Genomic DNA, 18,905 nt, shown 5'->3' on the forward strand with positions numbered 1-18,905 from the left:
TGCGGTGGGATTGTGCTTTATTCAGCCTCGATCGTGTCCTTCGATCTAAAGACAATTGCTTTGCTAAACCATTCACAGGGAGACATGGGGCTGCAGGGACCCGGCGGGATTCCACCAGACAACGGTTACGTCGAGAAGCCCACGCCGGCATACGAGCTTCTCCCAGAGCAGTATAAGGTAAAGGGGCTGCGGCAAGATGGCCGTGTTCCCATCTGAACCGACAGGAGGAGGAGAAAAAGGTGTGGCTTTCTTTGGTCTTATTCAGTCACATTCAGAGTGGAAATGCCCTCCCCACCGAATTAGCAAATTATGCATTTGAAAGTGCTGAGCACACTCACAGGCGTCTCAGTATCACTGCTCGTAATCATGATGAATCGGGACCAACCCAAGGATCCATTAAGAACCTCAGCTCCGCGTTCAGGCTCTAGAGTAGACGTAGCCAGTGGTCGAAGCACAGCTCACTGCCAGGATGCGGGGCCGTGCGAGCAAAAGAAGGCCTGCGTTTTGCTGGCGTGGAGCGTCCCTGTGGGCTTTCTGGGTCAAAGTCAGATTTCTGACTCTTGTAGTTTCTGTTAATGTTTTGTTTGATTAAAAGCATCCTCTTGGAGTCTAAATAAAAATTAACACCCTTCTCTATCACTCATTCACTCAAACAGACCGTTCACCCGTCCTAAGCCTTCTGGTTCCTTTGTGCTTAATAAAGACCGAAGCACTGACCTGGTAGAATGCTGACCTCGTAGGGCGGCAGGGTGGCGGCCAGGGTGAGACACACCATAAAAGGTCACGGGACCCAAAGTAAAAAATCCCAGACGTAGACTCTGATCCCTGTCTCTCGAGCATCTGTCAAGATGGAGTGTGAATGCTGGGGGGTAGACGGGAGAGGGCCGGGTGGACCCCCCTCCTCCCGCAGGGGACGTGAGTCTGTGCAGCTGCGGCGTTACAAGCGACTTGACCACTGACAGGCAGCCTGGGCAGCGGCTGCTGTGAGCCCAGAGAGGACAGTCATGTACCACCCGGGTTGCGAGCAGGACAGCCCTGGACCACCAGGCAGGACAGGGCCTCCACGGTCATCAGGGTGGACCCAGGAGGGACTCTGGCTCCAGGGGGCACCTGACCATCAGCAGAGTAGGCCCCCTGTCCAGCGTCAGGACAGGAGCCCAGGGTGGAGTGAGGCCGGAGCAGGCACGACCCTGCTGAGATCATCGAGCGGCTGAATCGCATTTTCTTGTTCTGTGCAGCTAAGAGGGAAAGCTAACAAGCAGAGACAGCACTTTGCCAACAAAGGTCCGTCTAGTCAGAGCCATGGTTTCTCCAGTAGTCATGTATGGATGTGAGAGCTGGAATATAAAGAAAGCTGAGTGCTGAAGAACTGATGCTTTTGAACTGTGGTGTTGGAGAAGACTCTTGAGAGTCCCCTGGACTGCAAGGAGATCCAACCAGCCCATTCTGAAGGAAATCAGTCCTGACTATTCAGAAGGACTGATGCTGAAGCTAAAGCTCCAGTACTTTGGCCACCTGATGCGTAGAACTGACTCATTTGAAAAGATCCTGATGCTGGGAAAGATTGAGGGCAGGAGGAAAAGGGGGTGACAGAGGATGAGATGGTTGGATGGCATCACCGACTGGATAGACATGAGTTTGAGTAGACTCTGGGAGATGGTGATGGACAGGGAGGCCTGGCATGCTGCAGCCCATGGGGTCTCAAAGAGTCGGACACGACTGAGCGACTGAACTGGACTGAACTGCAGAGGGAACGGGTCCCAGGGCTGGGCCCGGCCAGCCTGCAGGGGAAGTCTAGGACTGCGGGATCCTGGGAGCTGTTCTAGGACTGATGGCTGAAGGGACCCATCGCTGCATTTCCGTCCCCATTTTAGACTACGAGAAATGGGGGAAATTGATCGTGTAAATGGCATCACGGGCTTCCCTGGTGCCTCAGTCGTAAAGGAACCACCTGCCAACGCAGGAGACACGGGTTCCATCCCTGGTGGGGGAGACCCCACGTGGCTCGGAGCAGCTAAGCCCGTGCGACACAACCATTGAGCCTGGGCTCTAGGGCCCGGGAGCTGCGGCTGCTGAAGCCCACGCGCCCTGGAGCCCGTGCTCAGCAACAGAAGAAGCCGCTGCAGTGAGAAGCCCGCGTGCGGCCGCCAGAGAGAAGGCCCCACGCGCCGCCACTGCAGTGAGAAGCCCGCGTGCGCCGTGCCCGGAGAGAGGGCCCCGCGCGCCGTGGCCGGCGAGAAGCCCGCGCAGCCGTGGAGACCCCACGCAGCCAAAACCAAAGACAAAAGATTATTTTGAAAGAAATAAAGCTGACGTTGCTTTCCGAAGCCACTCTCGCTCAGGACCGTAACTCGCTCCTGCTGAGCCTTGTCCTCAGAGGATTCCGCCCCGCCCCCCACCGCCTTATCCTCTTTGACCTGAACGATCTGTCGCTATTTCATTATCAAATGACAGCCTCTCTCTTATCACTAGGGCTCTCCCCCAGGCATGTGCCCCGGCACTGTGGGCCCTGAAGGAAACTCACAGGCAGAAAAGAGACAGCCTTGCGGTCATATCAGAATAACACGCAACTGCATCTATCCTGTGAAAATCCAAGAGAAATAGCACATTTTCCCCCTTGAATTTTGAAGCTGCAAGGATTAGGGAACCGCTCGTTACAATCCGTTTATAGTCATTGTTTGCAGTTGTATAAAATACTTTGCACCTTATGTCATAAATCCTGATCCATTTTAAATAGTATTGGTGAATTAATGAGTATTTCTTGTCTTTCGTATCTTCACAGGGTGAAAAAGGAAGCGAGGGAGAACCCGGGAGAATAGTAAGTCAAGGAATAAAGATGCTTCTTCTCGTGGTTCCTGCACTCTCAGGGGTCCCATCACAATGTTAGACTGTCCGGGGCCTAACAACCCACAGCCCTGGTCTCCAGACCACTCGTCTGCAGCAAGAAAGGGTGATCGTTTCTCATGGTTTTTCAGAAAACAGTGTCAGGATGACGTCTTTCTGCAGAATCAGCAGCGGCTGATCACCCTCTTCTGAAGTTCATAAATGAGCCCAAACCGCTCAGAAGAGCAGTGCCCTGGAGGGAAGGGCCGGGCGGGCTTGGTGGCAGCTTCCTGGCCAGGGTCACCGCTCTGCCTTCCCTGATCTGGGTCCCACCTGCCCCCAAATCTCCAGTCCTCCCCATTGCCCCTTACCAGGGGACAATGACCGGTGATATGCTGGGCGGATGACCATCCCAGCTGACTGCAGACGTCCTAGGAGCCCATCCTACGTGGAGCTGGAGAGGCAGAGGCAGGCTGGCCACAGCGGGGGAAACTAAGAATGAGCCCCCAAAGCAGGCAGACCGTGAAGGGTGGTCTCTCTGTTCTCTCCTAGGGCATCTCCTTGAAGGGAGAAGAAGGCGTCATGGGCTTCTCGGGACCACGGGTAAAGCTGCGCCTGTGTGTGCTTTGCACCGTCTGGCGTTTAAAAAGACTTTATTTCCCTTTCACTTCTTGTTGGAGTACAGCTGACACACAGTAGCATGTGTTGCAGACCCGCTGTACACTGACTCGCGGTCCCCAAAGGCCCTGCTCGGCATGGTTGTTATAAGACCCTGGCTCTGTTGCCAGTGTGTGCAGTATGCCCTTGCGGCCGGTTGTAGCATCACAGTCTTGTACCCCTGGAGCCCCCAGCCCTCGGTTCACAGCAGCACTGACCTGAAAGTACAGAGGTTTACCCCACACCCCTGATCTCCGACGCTCACTGTCAGGGTCCTGCCCCTCCGTGGGCTGTCGGCTACGACCCTGAGCCTGCATTGACCGACACGTCATTGTCACCCAGTAACTGGAGGTTTTAAGACCGTGCTCCCCGCTTTAGAGGAGGGACGTGAACGGAACTCGGACGCGTTTCTGCTTGTATTAGCCTGAATGACTCTGTGGTAACAGAAACGGAGGCTGTATCCAACAAAGTCAATCTCTTGCTGCCCCGAGAGTCCAAGAAAAATGTCCCGGGTAGGGCAGATGGGGTGGGGGGGAGTCTCTCGAGGAGGCTCTGCCCCCTGTCGCTCCTGGCCCGAGGGCACACCGCCCTCCACCGGCCCGAGCTCAGTCAGCTGGCCAGGTCCACCCCACAGTGAGCTGAAAAGGTGGGCAAAGACAGGGGCTAGGAAAAAAGACAGTGACCTTGGGGTGACGGGCCACAGCCACCCCAAGTGTCAGTCTTCAAAAATCAGAACGAAGACTCTCAGAGCACAAGGGTGCGGGGCGCTTTATGGCTGTGCTGTTTTTATGGGTTTCTCCACGTTTCTCTTAAGTCATAGCCAGGATGCATTAGGTGAAAGTGTCGCTAAAATGATGCCTCTCCTCCAGGAAGGAGAAGGAAGTTTAGATGGTGTCAGTATTGTCACAGCAAAGCATTTACTTGCTTAGCCCAGGCAGGTGCCGTGACCGTGCCCAGGAAAGGTCGCTGCATGTCCTCAACTATCACTGCTTCTGTTTTCTCTTCAATCCAGGGTGCCCCCGGCTTCGATGGTGAGAAGGGCTTGCCGGGACAGAAAGTAAGTTTGAGGCATGAAATGCGACCTAGTCCGGGCCTGAGACACCTCACAGAGGTCGCATGTGAAGACTGGGGCATCCCAGAAAAAAAACGCCCCCCCGTAAAAGTTCCCACATTTGCAGCAGCAGAAACGATGCCTCCCCGGTCATCCGTGAAGCGTGGAGCTCGCTCGCGTTTTCTGTCGTTTGGCAGGCCAGCACGGGGCCCCTCCCGCCCCAGGCCGCCCATCACCTGCCCCTCCCCCCGCTGGCCACAGCCCCCGGGGCCTCCAGTCTGGCCCTTCCTGTGTCGTCACCAGCGTCCTGTACGAAGGTGGCCGGCGTGGCAGCCGACAGTCCACCCGCATCCTTCATCTACTGATCGCTCACGTTTTGACACTGGGCCTTCAGGGACGACCCAGTCTGTTGTCTTTATGCCGGGTTCCACGGACAGATTTTTGGTCCCCTTTGTAGGAAGCAAATGTTTGGTGAGAAATGTCTCAGGAATCTAGATCAGGCGTTGGGCTGTCGGAATGCCGGATCTTATGAGAGAGAAGACGTATAAATAGGTCTTTATAGTGACGAGTCCTTTGTTTTCACCGTTCGCTGTCTTCACTGAGGCCCTGCCCACCGCAGACCCCTGGGCCCGTGGGCCGGGTGCCCGTCAGACCAGGGCTCGCACAGGAAGGGCGTGTGTCCTCACGTGCCTGCAGTTTAACCAGGGAAAGGGAACATCCCTGCGCTACTCTCCACGCGTATCTTCCACCCAGCGCTCCTCAGGAGTTCCACGTCCACGCAGGCAGCATCATTTGAGCGGCTGGCTGTGTCTTGCTGGACACGGCTTGGTCAGCATGCCTGGTCACCGACGCCACGGTCCCTTCAGGCTCCATCCAGGCTCTGAGCCGTGTCATGACCTCCTCCTCTAGGCAGGAGGTCACTTTTAATATCAGGGAAGTTTGCCTTCTCTTTCCAGTCTTCACTTAGTATGAAACAGAGTCTGCCTAAACCAGAGGCCCAGCATAAAATACCGAATTAAGCCAATTTTAGTTCATTCTAAACAAAGTAACTTTCAGCATGCATGCTCCTGAATTTCAAAATATCCTGTAAGGTAATCAAATAACACACAGTTTTATCCCATTGGCATTCTGATTTTACGGAGCCTTAGCATATATATTCTTTTGCAAGAAGGAATAAATTCCTAGATTTTTTTTTTAAAGCTTTAAATACCTGTCCAGATACAATGCAGCCCATAAGGGTAACCCTTGCCTTTCAATAAGTATTCAAGGGAATTAAAATGTGATCATTACAATTAGAGATTTTTTAAGTCAAGAGCAAAAGCTTCTAAATGAAGAGGCTTCATGCTTCTAGTTGGAATTAACTAAAAATTTTCAGAACCCACCTTGGGAGCTGGTTTTGATAGGTGGATCAAGTTGCCAACACTCTACCCCCACTGGTCAGTCTTGAAGTCCAAACATCAGGGCAGTTGGTGTGTGTGACTCAGCAGGAAGGACTCAGGACCCTCCAAGAAACACATCTGACTCAAAAGACGAACCTGAGCCTAAGGAGGCCCAAGACCTAACAACCACTAGCGGTCCAGAGACCGTCGGGGGTCCAGGAGCCCCTGAGCCCAGCTCCACGAGGATGGGGTGGAGCCGGTCCACCATGTAGGGTGTTCACACCAAATGACCCTGGTTTCCTCAACAGCCACAGGAAAAGGAACTAAAAAGATAGAAAGGAGGAGAAGCAAGCAAGCTGAGACCTCCCAGCCAAATGCCATAGTTAGACTTTTATTGAATCCTGATTCAAACAAAGCAACTTTAAAAAGACACGTTTGAAACTAAAATAAGGGAAAATTGAATGCCAAGTGGGTAGAAGGTGATTTTAACCAATTATTGTTGATTTTACTGGACTTCTCTGGTGGTTCAGATGGTGAAGAATCTGCCTGCAATGCAGGAGACCCAGTTTCGATCCCTGGGTCGGGAAGATCCCCTGGAGACGGAATGGCTACAGACTCCAGTGTTCTTGCCTGGAGAATCCCAGGGACAGTTGATTTTGTTAGATACAATATACTGTGGTCACGCCTTTATATTTTAGAGATAAAATAAGCACCAAGCATCTTTCCTGCAGGGAAGCAGAGGACTGGACGGGTACCAAGGCCCTGACGGATTGCCAGGACCCAAGGTGGGCTCAGGTCTCCTCTGGAGGGTGGGGGGCAGCTTTCACTTACTTCCTCCGGGTGGTGGTCTGATCACCTCCTGTCCACCCTCATTGGAGAAGCAGGGAGGGGGCTCAGAGAAGTGGACACTGTAGTAACAAGCGGGTGGGGACCCCTGGTTCCCATGAATAATTCCATGGGCAGGCAGGGGGGGTTGAGGACTCAGGGTGCAGCTGCTCCAGCTATCAGAGGACCTAGCAAGGTGGGGGGCATACCCCACCAGGCGGGGCACCACCGATGAGGACAGAGGGCTCACAGCCAGGCCTTCTGGGGCGGGCGAGGCTCAGAGATGTCTAGGCAGCTCGTGGAGTCTGGGTCTCACCGTCCAGATGGCATTAGATCGGGTGTGGGCACACACCCCCAGCTCACCTTCACGGGTGATCCAGTGGTGCCGTCAATGCAGAGGAGTCTGCCCGGAGGCAGGCGGTCCCCTGGACGCTCCTGGTGTCTGGCAGGGGTCTCAGGGTGAGAGGGACCCCTGCCCACTCCGTCCTCTGCCGGCGTGTCCAGCTGGCAGCCGGGAGGCTGGACTGACCAGCGTGGGCGTGGAGCGTGGGCGGCAGCCTCCGCCCGGCTCGTCGTCCTCTCGGATCTGGAAGCAGCCTTCAGGTGCAGAGCTCCAAGAGGCCAGCTCACCGTCTCTTGTTTCCCTGTCTTCCTTCTCCAGGGAGAAATGGGCGACCCAGGCCCCCCCGGCCTCCCAGCCTACTCCCCGCATCCTTCCGTGGCCAAAGGTCTGTGCCGTTCGTCCTTCGCGCTCACGTCTCGCGGGCTTTGTTGTCTGTTGTGGACCCAGAGCCGTGAGCTCGGGGGAAAGACTCTCTAAGCAAAACAAGGGAAATGCTGTTCAGCACTTAACCTCGGAGAACCTGTCTCGTGAACGCTCCCTCCCTGTAGGATAGGAGGGGTGTCACGGAGCGACCCCTGCTTTCCTCCTCCGTTCCGGCCTACCTTGTGTGGTCTCCAGCCCTGCCACCCGCAGCGGCGCCGCGGAAGCCCGGCCTCATGCCCGCCGGACCTCCACGGGCACTGCCCAGCACCTTCCCTGGTTTCTGCTCCAGCTCTGGGTGCACCCGCTCTGAGCCTTCTGTCTGGCTGACGTGCCCCCGGGATGTCCTTCCCTGACCCTCCTCCGCCCTCCCCTGCGCCTGGACACCCTTCCCTGACCCTCCTCCGTCCTTCCCTGACCCTCCTCCGCCCTCCTCTGCTCCTGGACGCCCTTCCCTGACCCTCCTCCGTCCTTCCCTGACCCTCCTCCGCCGTCCCCTGCCTGTGCCAGCTGTCAGGTCACCTCTGGAGCCTGGCGCCTCTGCCCTCTGACTCGGCGGCTGTGCTGCTGCCCAGGCGCGCACTTCTACGGGACTCAAGTGTCGGTCAAGCGTGTGGCACTGAGCCGGCACACTCACGAGCTCAGAAATGCTGCCCACTATTATTTTCATTCTCCGTGGTCCCTCGAAGTCAGAGTTTCCCCCCAAATAACCCTCCCGTCCTTTGAAGCCTCCCTATATTGTTTCGGTATTCTGGGCCTGTCTCGTTCTATAATATTTATAGGAATTTTCTATCAACCCTGTTTGGGCTTCCCGGCTGGCTGTGATAAAGAATCTGCCTGTCAATACAGGAGACGTGGGTTCCATCCCTGGGTCGGGAAGATCCCCTGGAGGAGGAAATGGCAACCCACTCCAATATTCTTGCCTGGAGAATCCCCTGGACAGAGGAGCCTGGCGGGCTGCAGTCCATGGGGTTGCACAGAGTCAGATGATCAACCTTATCTAATTAAGAATGAGCTCCCTGAAGGCGGGGCCACCATAGATGAAACATCTGGACCCCGCGTGCCTCATGCAATGGACAGGGCATCAGTCCCTGTACCTCCAACCAGTGTGAACATCTGCCCCGAGGCCTGGACAGTGGTCCTTTCATCGTGGGGTGTCTGTCTCGGTTCCAGGTGTCAGAGGTGAGCCGGGATCCCCAGGAGTCCCCGGGGAGCCAGGAGCCCGTGGGGAGCCAGGAGACCCCGGTCTGCCAGGCCGGCCGGGCACGACCATCGGAGACGAAGGTACTGAGCTTCCGTGGCCTCGAAGCTAAGACGTGCGCACGGGTCTCCCGCGAGCCCTGCCCCTCGCCGGCGCTCTGCGACTTCGGCCGGCCGAGCGCACCGGCGTCTCGAGTGCGTGTGGATGTGGTCACAGAGCCGCTGTGTCCTAAGCTACACGCGCTGCCGACGGCAACCCGCGCGGCTCTGTCTGTCGCTGGCTGGGAGGAACACAGGCGTCCAAGCATTCTAGCAGCTCTCGGGCTGGCCTCTGGGGGCGGGCAGAGGGGCTTTTTAAAGTGAAACGGTGCTGATGAAATACACCAGCGGCATCGCCGTTTACATCGCTGGCTGGACCGTAAACCACGGGTCCAGGGGGGTCTCGGGGCACAGCAGCCCCGTGGCTGAATCCCGGGGGCTCACAAAGCTGTGTTCGCTGTTGGGTTTTCAGATGAGAAGAGAGGCTTGCCGGGCGAGATGGGACCCAAAGGCTTCACAGGAGAACAGGGTTTCCCCGCGCTGTACCCCGGCCCCCCGGGGGCCGAAGGGAAGCCAGGGCTCCGGGGTCCCCCCGGGCGCCCAGGACCGCCCGGCCCAGATGGTAAGTAGAGGGAAAGTCAAGGGCGGGGCATGCCGACATCCGGACAGGGGCCTGGTCGCAGCCTCATTCTCAGTGGGCTTTTTCTGCTGAATAATTCTGTGGACGAGGTGGCGGGTGGTAGGCGAGGAGGTGGCAGGCCATCCGGCGTGCAGACGGGAAGGGCCCGCCGTGCCCGCCCCCCGCGCTGGGCTGACCATCGCGGGGCAGGCGGGAAGGGCCCGCCGTGCCCGCCCCCCGCGCTGGGCTGACCATCGCGGGGCAGGCGGGAAGGGCCCGCCGTGCCCGCCCCCCGCCCTGGGCTGACCATCGCGGGGCAGGCGGGAAGGGCCCGCCGCGCCCGCCCCCCGCCCTGGGCTGACCATCGCGGGGCAGACTTGAGGCTCTGCCTTCTGGGCCCCCTCGAGCTGGAGGGGACGCTTGATGCCAGGAGTGGCTGTAGCACCTGTGGTGAGACACAGCAGCTTGGGGGGCTCAGACGGACGATCTGAGTCCTCAGACTGGACAAGCACGGCGTCTGGCCCCCGGTGCTGTCAGGCGAGAGGTCCCAAAGGGTCGGACGTGGCTGAGCGCCTAAGCACAGCACGGCAGTGTGTGTGGGCCCAGCTAAAAGGCAGATCCAGAGACGAGGCTTTTGCCGCTGTCTGCTGTCTCTTGAGAAGAAAACCTTTCGGAGGCATGAGAAGCGCATTGGTACCTGCTCCTTTGAGGAGAGAAGGCAGCAGTTACTTCTCTGGTTCCAGGTTGTCTTCTGAGTTACTCTGGTTCTGTGTTCCCAATTTCCCTTCAACTACAAAAATCAGATTCTTACATTCTTTTGAAAAATTTCGGTACAGATATTTCCCGGGCATTTGCCAGGTGGTTTGAGCAGTGTGATCACTGATGTTTTTTATTACCCTGACAGTAATATTTAGTCCTGTACCGTCTGTGATCATGGCTAAGCATTACATTTCCTGAGTCAGTGGTGCCTGTCGCTTTTTCCCTTTTTTGGCAACAGAACACGATGTATTAAAAATAAAAGCATACAAATATGCCTCTTTAAAAGATGGTGATTGAAGGCTAACCTTGCCATCCTTCCTGTAACTAAATTCCATTTCGATAAAGACACAAACGCATACCATCTGGCTTCATAAATCTTACTTAGTAAATCTACAACTTACTCAGAAGTCATCTGTAAACATGTGAACTAATTTCTGGTCCATATGGTTAACTGAAAAAGGAGTTTATAACATAGATGGAATGGTGTCTGATAGATTTATCAACTTAAAAGTTTACGAGCACACAACTTAAGTTCTCCTTGAAGTATTCATTTTACCCCATGAGACACATTGTTCCCAAATCACTTTTTAGAAGCAATCTCCTGTACAAAAAGTAGTCAAGCATAATGGCCTTTTAAAATAGTTTTGTGAACAGTCATAATTTAATATTGATGATCTTGAGTCCCACAGAGCTCTCCAGCCTTTCCCCTGGAATGAAATTGTTGGATTCTTTTCTTGTTATCTGCATTTCACCAGGTTTTCTGTGTTGCTACTGATGGAAACCAGAATTTTTAATCTTTCGCGGTTCCAGCGAAAGCAAACGATGAAGGCAGTTTTCTTTCTGAACCGAGCGTCTGCTTCCCCCAGCTGCAGCTCGGTCAACCAGGCCAACTGTTGGCGCAGCCCCACTGAGCTCTAGAATAAGTCAGGGCACGGCCAGGTCTCTTACGGCCACTTCGGGAAAATCGTGTGGGAAAGATCACAGAGGCTCACTGCTGTTCTTTAGGACTCGCTTGCAATTATTAATTTAATTAATTTATCAGATGAAGGAAAGGCAGTGTAGGAAGGAAGGAGGGAGGTGCACCTTCAGAGAGCCCCAGAGTGTCTTTTCTGGCTAGACTTTCAAACAGTGTGAAGAACACCCACAGTGTCTTTGTCTCAGATTTTAAAAGCCAGCACCCCTGAAGTATCCATGGTTAAATAACTCCCCGTAATACTAGCTTCTCCTAACGCATCAGAACCTGGAGACATAGCATAAAGCCCTCAGCCCACCGCTAGGCTGACAAGCTCTTGACCTGGTCCCCAGTGCCCGTGGAGCCTATGCTGGGTGCCGTTTGCTCCATCAGAGCCCCCCGGCCGGCACCCCCTCCACACGCTCGTCCCTGGCTCGCTGTCTCTCCCCTTCCTTCTGAGGCTCCTTTGCCGGGTCTTCCTTCTTCCCCTCCACCATCCCATGGAGGATGGAATTCCTTGCCAATATCTCTCTACCCAGCAGACTCTTGCTTTGACAAGAGTTTAATACCATGATGTACCAGCTGTCCCCAACTGCGTCCCCGTTGCCAGAATCTTGGCTCCCTGTCCACAGATGCCAAATAGAAACACAGAGACAGTTCGGAAGAAATAGAAAAGAGTGCCTGATTATTTTTGCCAGGCAAAGGGGAAACACAGCAGGCTAGCGCCTGGAGAACTGTGCCCCCCCCCCCTTCCTCAAGAACAGGGAGGGGTTTTATAGCCTCTTGAAGGTCTTGTGTTTTGTTTTTTTTTTTTTTTTTTCCTGCGATGTTTCAAAACGGCCACAGCTGGCATCAGGCAACTCAGGAACCGGGTCCAGTGTCCCTGAAGCTATCGGCCCCCGACCTTCCCTCTAAAATGCAGAATGCTACGAGAGAGTGTGGAGCGGGGGAGTGCCTGGTGCAGAGCGCCGTCTGTATGGAGTCAGAGGGTGATTAGCCTCGTGAAGGACAGGGCCAGCTCCCAGTGCTTGTGAGCAGCAAGAGCTGGCGAGCAACCACGGCTGTTTAGGTCCTGCCGGCCTGTTGGGCTGGCACTCTGTTCTTGCGTTTCGATTCTGCTGCGATGGCCCTAGCCTAGTCCTGTACGCTGAGCCGCAAACTCCTCCCCGCAGTTAACTAGACACCTTGTCTCCGCTGCGTGTCTCACAGGCATCTCCAGCTTCGTGAGCCCTCAGCTGGACTCAGGGTCTCCCCTCCCCAGCCCAGCCAGCACGGTCCTGCGCTGGGGCCTCGCGCATCTCCACCGACGCGGGACCTCGAGCCAGTCCCTGGGCGCCAGCACCCTGCCTGGTGCTGCTCGGGAATGTACAACCTCGTTCCCACCACGAGAGGGCGCTCCGATCGAGCGGGACGCGGAGCGTTTTCTGGGCTTTAGAGTCTATTTCTTAACACGGTAGCTCAGATGTCCTCGCTTGAAATGGTCAGAGCCCTACAGACGGGCGGGACACCTGAAGGGTCCCCATCCTAGTGAAGGGGGAAGGTGAGGAGGGGGTGGATCGCAGGTTATCCACACGGTCACACGTGTGCGTGTGTGGACGTGTGTGCGCCCGGTGTGGAAGCCCCTGGGGCCTGCAGGGAGGGGCGTGCCCAGGCTCACCTGTTCCAGGCCGGGGCAGAGCAGGGAAGAGCTCCCCTTGACGCCTTTCATGGTTTGGTTTTGCTCTGGGTTTTTGTCTCTCTGGGAACCAGAGGTCATGGTGATCCCAAGTCTTTGACGCGTAAGTAAAATACATGATTAAAAACAATCGAAACTCTTTTCTGAAAAGTAAAGACGTCTATTTCCAGACTTTAATGGGAAAACTGAAATCACAGGTGTTCACATGTCTTTCCAGCCCTGGAAGCAGTGGCCACAGAAAGGAAGTCTCCGTGTCTTTCTGAGAGCGCTTGGGCTGCAGTTGGGTGGGGGGTGGTCGTCGTCTGTTGGGAGATACGGCTGTAAACCTTCCCTCGCGGGAAGCAGACGGCGGGCCCTGGGCTGAGCTGACGTGCCGTCCTTGTGGGTCTTCCCCTCAGGTTTTCTGTTCGGCCTGAAAGGAGCCAAAGGAAGTGGGGGCTTCCCGGGCTCCTCCGGGTTCCCAGGGGCTCGTGGACAGAAAGGATGGAAAGGTGAGGCTGGCTGGGGGTGAGGGGCAGGGCGCTGCTTGGCCCTCCTGCGACAGCCCACCCTCCGTTGGTTCTGAGATGGAGATAAGACCCCCAGCCCCGCTCCCCCCCCCACCCAGGGGTGAGAGGACCAGAGTGGGCACGTCCTCCCGGTGTGGTCCTCCCAGCCCAGCCCCTGCCTGCAGGGCCACAGGAGGACTGTGCCTGCGGGTCGTGGATAAACAGCGCAGCACTGCGCCTCCCCCACATTGCAGGTGACGCCGGCGACTGTAAATGTGCAGGTCAGTTCATCAGGGGTCCTCCAGGACTGCCAGGACCCAAGGGCTTTGCAGGTGCCAACGGGCAGCCTGGCAGTAAAGGCAGCCAAGGAGACCCCGGCCCGCACGGCATCCCCGGGTTCTCCGGGTTCAAGGTGAGAGACCGACAAGACGACCTTGACACCTGACCCCACGTTCCCCCTGCCCAGCTTTCATTTACGGAATCATACACGCTAGACCAGCAACACTTACGCATTCAGGGCACCATTCAAAAAAAGCTGCATGTTCCCAGAGACACGTAAATCTTTTCCTGGTGGGAACGTGAAGTCGGGCAGCCGTTGTGGAAAACAGCTTGATGCTTCCTCGAAAGGTCAAACATAGAGGTGTCACGTGCCCCGGAAAGTCCCCTCCTAGTGCAGACCCGGGAGAGTGAAAGCGCGTGTCCACACCAATGGGGTGCCCTCAGAAACACTGTGCTACGTGAGTTAAGACAGACACAGCAGAACAGGTGTTATGTGATGCCATTCCTATGAAGTGTCCAGAACAGGGCTCTTCAGACAGAAAGTAGGTTGGTGGTTGGTGGTTGCCAAGGGTTGGAAGGAGGGAGAATGGGAGTGACTGGTTCTTTTTGAAGTGATGAAAATGGTCGGGAATTAGGTGATACTAATGGTTGCAGAACTTTGTGAAAATACTAAAAAAAAAAAAAAAAAAAACCCACACCCTGAATTGTGTGCTTTAAAATAATTAATCTTATGTGAGTTATATCTCAAACAAAGAAACCCGTCTATACTTCAGATTTAGTGTTTTATGAAGGCTCCCTTCACTCCATAAAAAGCGAGACGTCCAAGTAAATCATGAACGTACTTTGGATGAATGTGTGGGATTTTCTGCCTGTGGATTCCAGCTAAGTGGGCCTCATTTCACACCCTAAGAGAAGATGGTCCAGAGTACGTCTTTCTTTGTGGCGGGTTTGAACTCACTCGTGATTTCAAAGCAAATTTCAGGGGGAGACAAACTATTTTTTATTTATTTTTTACTTAAAAAGAGAACTGCGGGACATTTATACAGTGGAAAGTCTAGCATTTTGTATATTCAGCAGTAGAGGAATGTTTGCTCAGGACCCCCAGCCAAGGATGCTCGGAACCACCTGGCACAGTGTCAAGATGCAGGCGGCATGCGGCCCCTCAAGCTGCGGGTGCAGAGGGTCATTGCTCAGACTGCTTCGTGCAGAGGGAGCTTTGCGGGTGAAAATGGGGTCTAAAGCCCCGCTCTGCTCCATTCTCTGGGACTTCCCAGAAGACAAGTGCTTCCATCCAACCGGACGTAGTAGACGCTACATATCCTGCAAGTTTAAAAATGGCATCATCTCCAAATCCTGGCTAAGCGCGTGGAAGTTCAAGTATTCAGAAAGCGTGTGCACGGTGCGAATCCAGGCTGAGTAATGGCGGAACTGGTAGGACGTTCGGTTCTTGGGAAAGCGATGGAGCGATCCGAGAAGCCTGGTCGACCTCGCCTTATGCACATGGAGTGTCGAAACTTTTCCAGGAGCGTGTGCTTCCCGCAGCTGCGTTGCACGCACACCCGCGGCACCTGCGCTCACACGTCCCAGGCACTGTGTTTTGCTGCTGTTCAGTCCTAAGCTGTGTTCGGCTCTGTGCAACCCCATCGACTGTAGCCCCCCAGGCTCCTCTGTCCATGGGATTCTCCAAGCAAGAGTACTGGAGTGGGCTGTCACTCCCTTCTCCAGGGGATCTTCCCCACCCGGGGAATGAACCCACGTCTCCTGCTTCGGCAGGCGGATTCTTTACCACTGAGCCACATCTTGCATTTGATTGTACGCTTATGTATCTGCAGCAGCAGAGCCTCAGACAGTTTTTTTGTGGTTTAATATCTATACTGATAGGATCTGCAAGAGCGCCTCAAATATGGAAGTCGGTTAGTAAATGAACCCGTGCGTCCATCCACTCGCCATCCAGCACCTCCTAGCCACGCCCTGCCTGTGTGGGAGACTTGGTTCTAGATACAGAGAGAATGTCACCCTTTCCTGCAAAGAACAAAATCGATAAGTGGAGTATCTGTGGGCTTTTTAAGGAGAAAAGAACATGTCATTTGAAACATTCCATTTAATTAAACCAACGCTTAAAGCTTCCATATGCTTGCAAATACCAGCAACCAGGAGCTGCCCCAGACTAGCGTATCACGCACAAAAAGTGCATCCTGGGACTTCCCTGGTGGTCAGGCAGCTAGGACTCTGCACTCCCGGGGCAGGGGCCGAGGTTCCACACCCGGCCGGGGAGCTAGACCCCACAAGCCACAGCCAAGAGTTCTGGCGTGCTGAAACTAACTAACGGACCATGAATGCATCCTGAAACGCTCGTCTGCTCATTTCTGCTCCCTGAAAGACCTAAGCTAGACTTTACAGCTTCAAATGTGCATGTCCCCAACTTGAGTTGTCTCTAAAGTATGATTTTTTTTTTTCCCACCTTGATTTCAGTTAGGAGGACAAGCTATAGAATAAATAACCCTTATTGCTCAATACTGAATGATCACAAAGACCCATCGTTCATACCTGGCGGCTTACTATTTGCCCAGATCCTACAAAATTGTAGTTGAGTTAGCAGCCTTGAAGACGTGGTAGAGGACTGCTTCTCCAAAGTTAAAGAGTTTGAGACTGCGGATGGCGCTTCTGCGGCCCTGGGCCGGGCTCTGAGAGTCTGCCTTCCTGACAAGCTCCCAGGGAGGCCAGGGCTGCCCACCTGCGGACCACACACTGAGTGGCAAGGTTCTTACTTTCTGCATCCAGCCATGTGTGGCTACGTCCCTTAAGTTTTAGCTACTTAAAATTGTGCCATCAGCATCTGAGTTCCACCGTTCAAGTGTCCCGTGGCCATTGGTGGTTGGTAGCCGTGGCACGGGGCAGTCTGGACAGAAGTGCCCGGCTCTGGGCTTGATGCCAGGTAAAGGCCCTCAAGTCGTATGAGTGGGAGTCATTGTCTTCTCGGAGGCCCCGACCAGGGTGGAGAAAGAAGGAAATGTGTGTCTGTTTCCATAGGGAGCCCCTGGTAACGTCGGTCCCCCCGGGCCCAAAGGGATGAAGGGAGACTCCAGGACCATCACCACCAAAGGTGAGTCTCTGTGGGCGGCGGGTCTAAGGCCGTTCGCCCGCCGCTCGGCCTGGAAGGGTAGACTCACGCCGTGCCCCTCCTGCAGGTGAGCGGGGCCAGCCAGGCGTCCCAGGCGTGCCAGGGCTGAAAGGTAGTGACGGCATCCCAGGACCACCCGGGCTCGATGGGTTTCACGGGCTCCCGGGCCCTCCCGTGAGTACCTTGGGGGGTGAGGGGAGCGGAGAGGGGGCTCAGCCCTCAGCCCCGTCAGCCACGTTCTTACACACCTGAGCCTCGGAGGTGCTCACCAGCACCACATCCTCCCAGCTCAACCTGTCCCCTTTTGATGAGCAGGAATCACAGTTTTTAAGGAAACAGTGATTGGGGTTGGAGCCAAGCCCAGAGGGAAGAATTGAAAGAAAAAGCAGAAATAAACATTCCTCTTGCTGTGATGTAGCGTGAGAGACCTGCCCCCTCTGCCAGCCGAATATTCCTAGACGGAGGGGGGAACGCTTTTTCCAGGATTGCTTGTGAAGCACACTTCATTTTTGCAACACACGCACACCCGTGTTGCAAGAGAGTGTGTGACAGAGGCAGAGCCCCCAGCCGCCTTTCTGCGGGAAGACGGAGGGCAGCCGGCGAGGGGCAGGTGGCCGCGGACACCAGAGCCCTCCTCCCCACTCCGAGCTCATCCCAGCCCGAGGAGCGCAGTGAACTGGACGTGGGGGAGCTCTCTGCCTCCCGCTTCCGCTCTGCTGGTCCCACCGTCTCTCCTTATTCTAACAAGCTCGCTGCTCTTTCTCGTCCAAAGACTTCCTCCCATTTGCCACTGTACTGCCCCTTGGGAATAGGAGACCGGTCACAGGTGCTAAGTCCTAGAGAAAAAATAACGTGTTCCTGCCCCGTTTAGCCAGATCTCTGCCTAACTGCTCTCTCAAAGAATTCCTCCTGAGAACGCAGGTCCAAGCAGAGCTTGGCAAAGAAGAGTACTCAGATTCCCATCCTCTAGAGTCTTGTTCATGGCTGTGACGTCTGTCCTTTATTTCTGTGACCTGGCCAGACCGTGGCTGGGGGTTCCTGTTCTTCCCTGCTGTCTTCTGCCCCGTGTCCATAGCGCAGAATTCGGGGATCGTGGCAGTGGGCCTGGCAAGATGGCTGTCTTCGAGGCTTCCATGTGCTGTAAGAGATGTTCCGCATTTCTCACAGGGCGATGGCATCAAAGGCCCCCGAGGGGACGCGGGCCAACCAGGAGCCCCCGGCACGAAGGGCCTTCCAGGGGAGAGGGGCCCCCCAGGACTGGGCCTGCCAGGCCCCAGAGGCGAGCGCGGCTTCCCCGGTGATGCTGGATTGCCTGGACCACCAGGCTTCCCGGGGCCTCCCGGCCTCCCCGGCGCTCCAGGACAGATCGGTACGGGGGCCCAGGCTCGCCTGCTTCACAGTCGTGAGACACTGCTCCAGCGTGCGTGAGACGGGAGGGCGGGGCGTCACACCGGGTGCTGTGCTGCTACAGCAGGTCTCAGCGCGCCACCCGGCCACGGGGTCTTCAGACCCAGCGCAGGCCCTCACCCATGCTGGACGCACAGAGGCTGAGCACCGAAGTTCAGAAACGGGCCTCCAGTGCCCCGCCCACCCCAGCCTCCCCACCACCACACACTCGTGTGCACACGCGTGCACTCACAGATAAGCCAGGCACTCCCCACTGCTGCACGATCGCCTCACCCTGTCGCTACGTCTCTCTCCCAGATTGTGACTCGGGTGTGAAAAGACCCATCGGAGCAGACGGCCAGGCGCCCATCCAGCCAGGTACTGTCACGACAGGACCCTTAGAAACCGTTTATAGAGTTTGTGCTCATGGAGAACGGCCGGGGGTCCCACCGGGGGCACGGAGCCGCCATCAGAGTAGAAACACGTGCGGACTCGCCTTAGAACCCAGGGCAGGGCCGGGGATGACCACGTGTCACCAAGTTGCCCCTACAATACGAAGCCTCTGTTTACAGGGTCGGTAAGACTCAACGGATAAATAAGTGCTTTCTCACCCAGAATGTGTGTCTGTATGTGTGTGAAGGTCAGCTGTGCATTACTGACCCGTTAACAGGGTGAGGATCAGGCCCACATGTGAGAAGACTTTGGTCCAGCCGTGAGTGCTTAAGAGAGCAGGGCTGATGGATATAGAGAGGAGGCCCGGTGACCCTGGCTCCGTGGAGGGGCGGGGGCAGTCCAGAAGTGGACCTGGCTGCCATCAGACAGGCGAAGTCTCCAGCCGGGGGGCCGAGAAGCTGAGGAGGGGAGCCAGGCAGAGGGATGGGTCCAGGGG

General features: G+C 55.6%; 1 protein-coding gene across 1 annotated transcript in view; it reads left to right on the top strand.

The window, feature by feature from the left end:
- Window positions 1–18,905, top strand: part of COL4A2 (collagen type IV alpha 2 chain) — a 157,065-nt gene that overhangs the window by 114,481 nt on the left and 23,679 nt on the right. The window contains exons 13-26 of the mRNA XM_068984496.1: window positions 79–177; window positions 2,783–2,818; window positions 3,376–3,426; window positions 4,493–4,537; window positions 6,642–6,695; window positions 7,397–7,463; window positions 8,672–8,782; window positions 9,210–9,359; window positions 13,141–13,233; window positions 13,485–13,642; window positions 16,540–16,612; window positions 16,698–16,804; window positions 17,798–17,999; window positions 18,335–18,394. Coding sequence (XP_068840597.1) covers window positions 79–177; window positions 2,783–2,818; window positions 3,376–3,426; window positions 4,493–4,537; window positions 6,642–6,695; window positions 7,397–7,463; window positions 8,672–8,782; window positions 9,210–9,359; window positions 13,141–13,233; window positions 13,485–13,642; window positions 16,540–16,612; window positions 16,698–16,804; window positions 17,798–17,999; window positions 18,335–18,394 — 1,306 coding nt within the window. The remainder of the gene's footprint in view (window positions 1–78; window positions 178–2,782; window positions 2,819–3,375; window positions 3,427–4,492; window positions 4,538–6,641; window positions 6,696–7,396; window positions 7,464–8,671; window positions 8,783–9,209; window positions 9,360–13,140; window positions 13,234–13,484; window positions 13,643–16,539; window positions 16,613–16,697; window positions 16,805–17,797; window positions 18,000–18,334; window positions 18,395–18,905) is intronic.

Source organism: Capricornis sumatraensis, chromosome 12 (genome assembly GCF_032405125.1).
Source record: "Capricornis sumatraensis isolate serow.1 chromosome 12, serow.2, whole genome shotgun sequence".
NCBI classification, from domain to species: domain Eukaryota; kingdom Metazoa; phylum Chordata; class Mammalia; order Artiodactyla; family Bovidae; genus Capricornis; species Capricornis sumatraensis.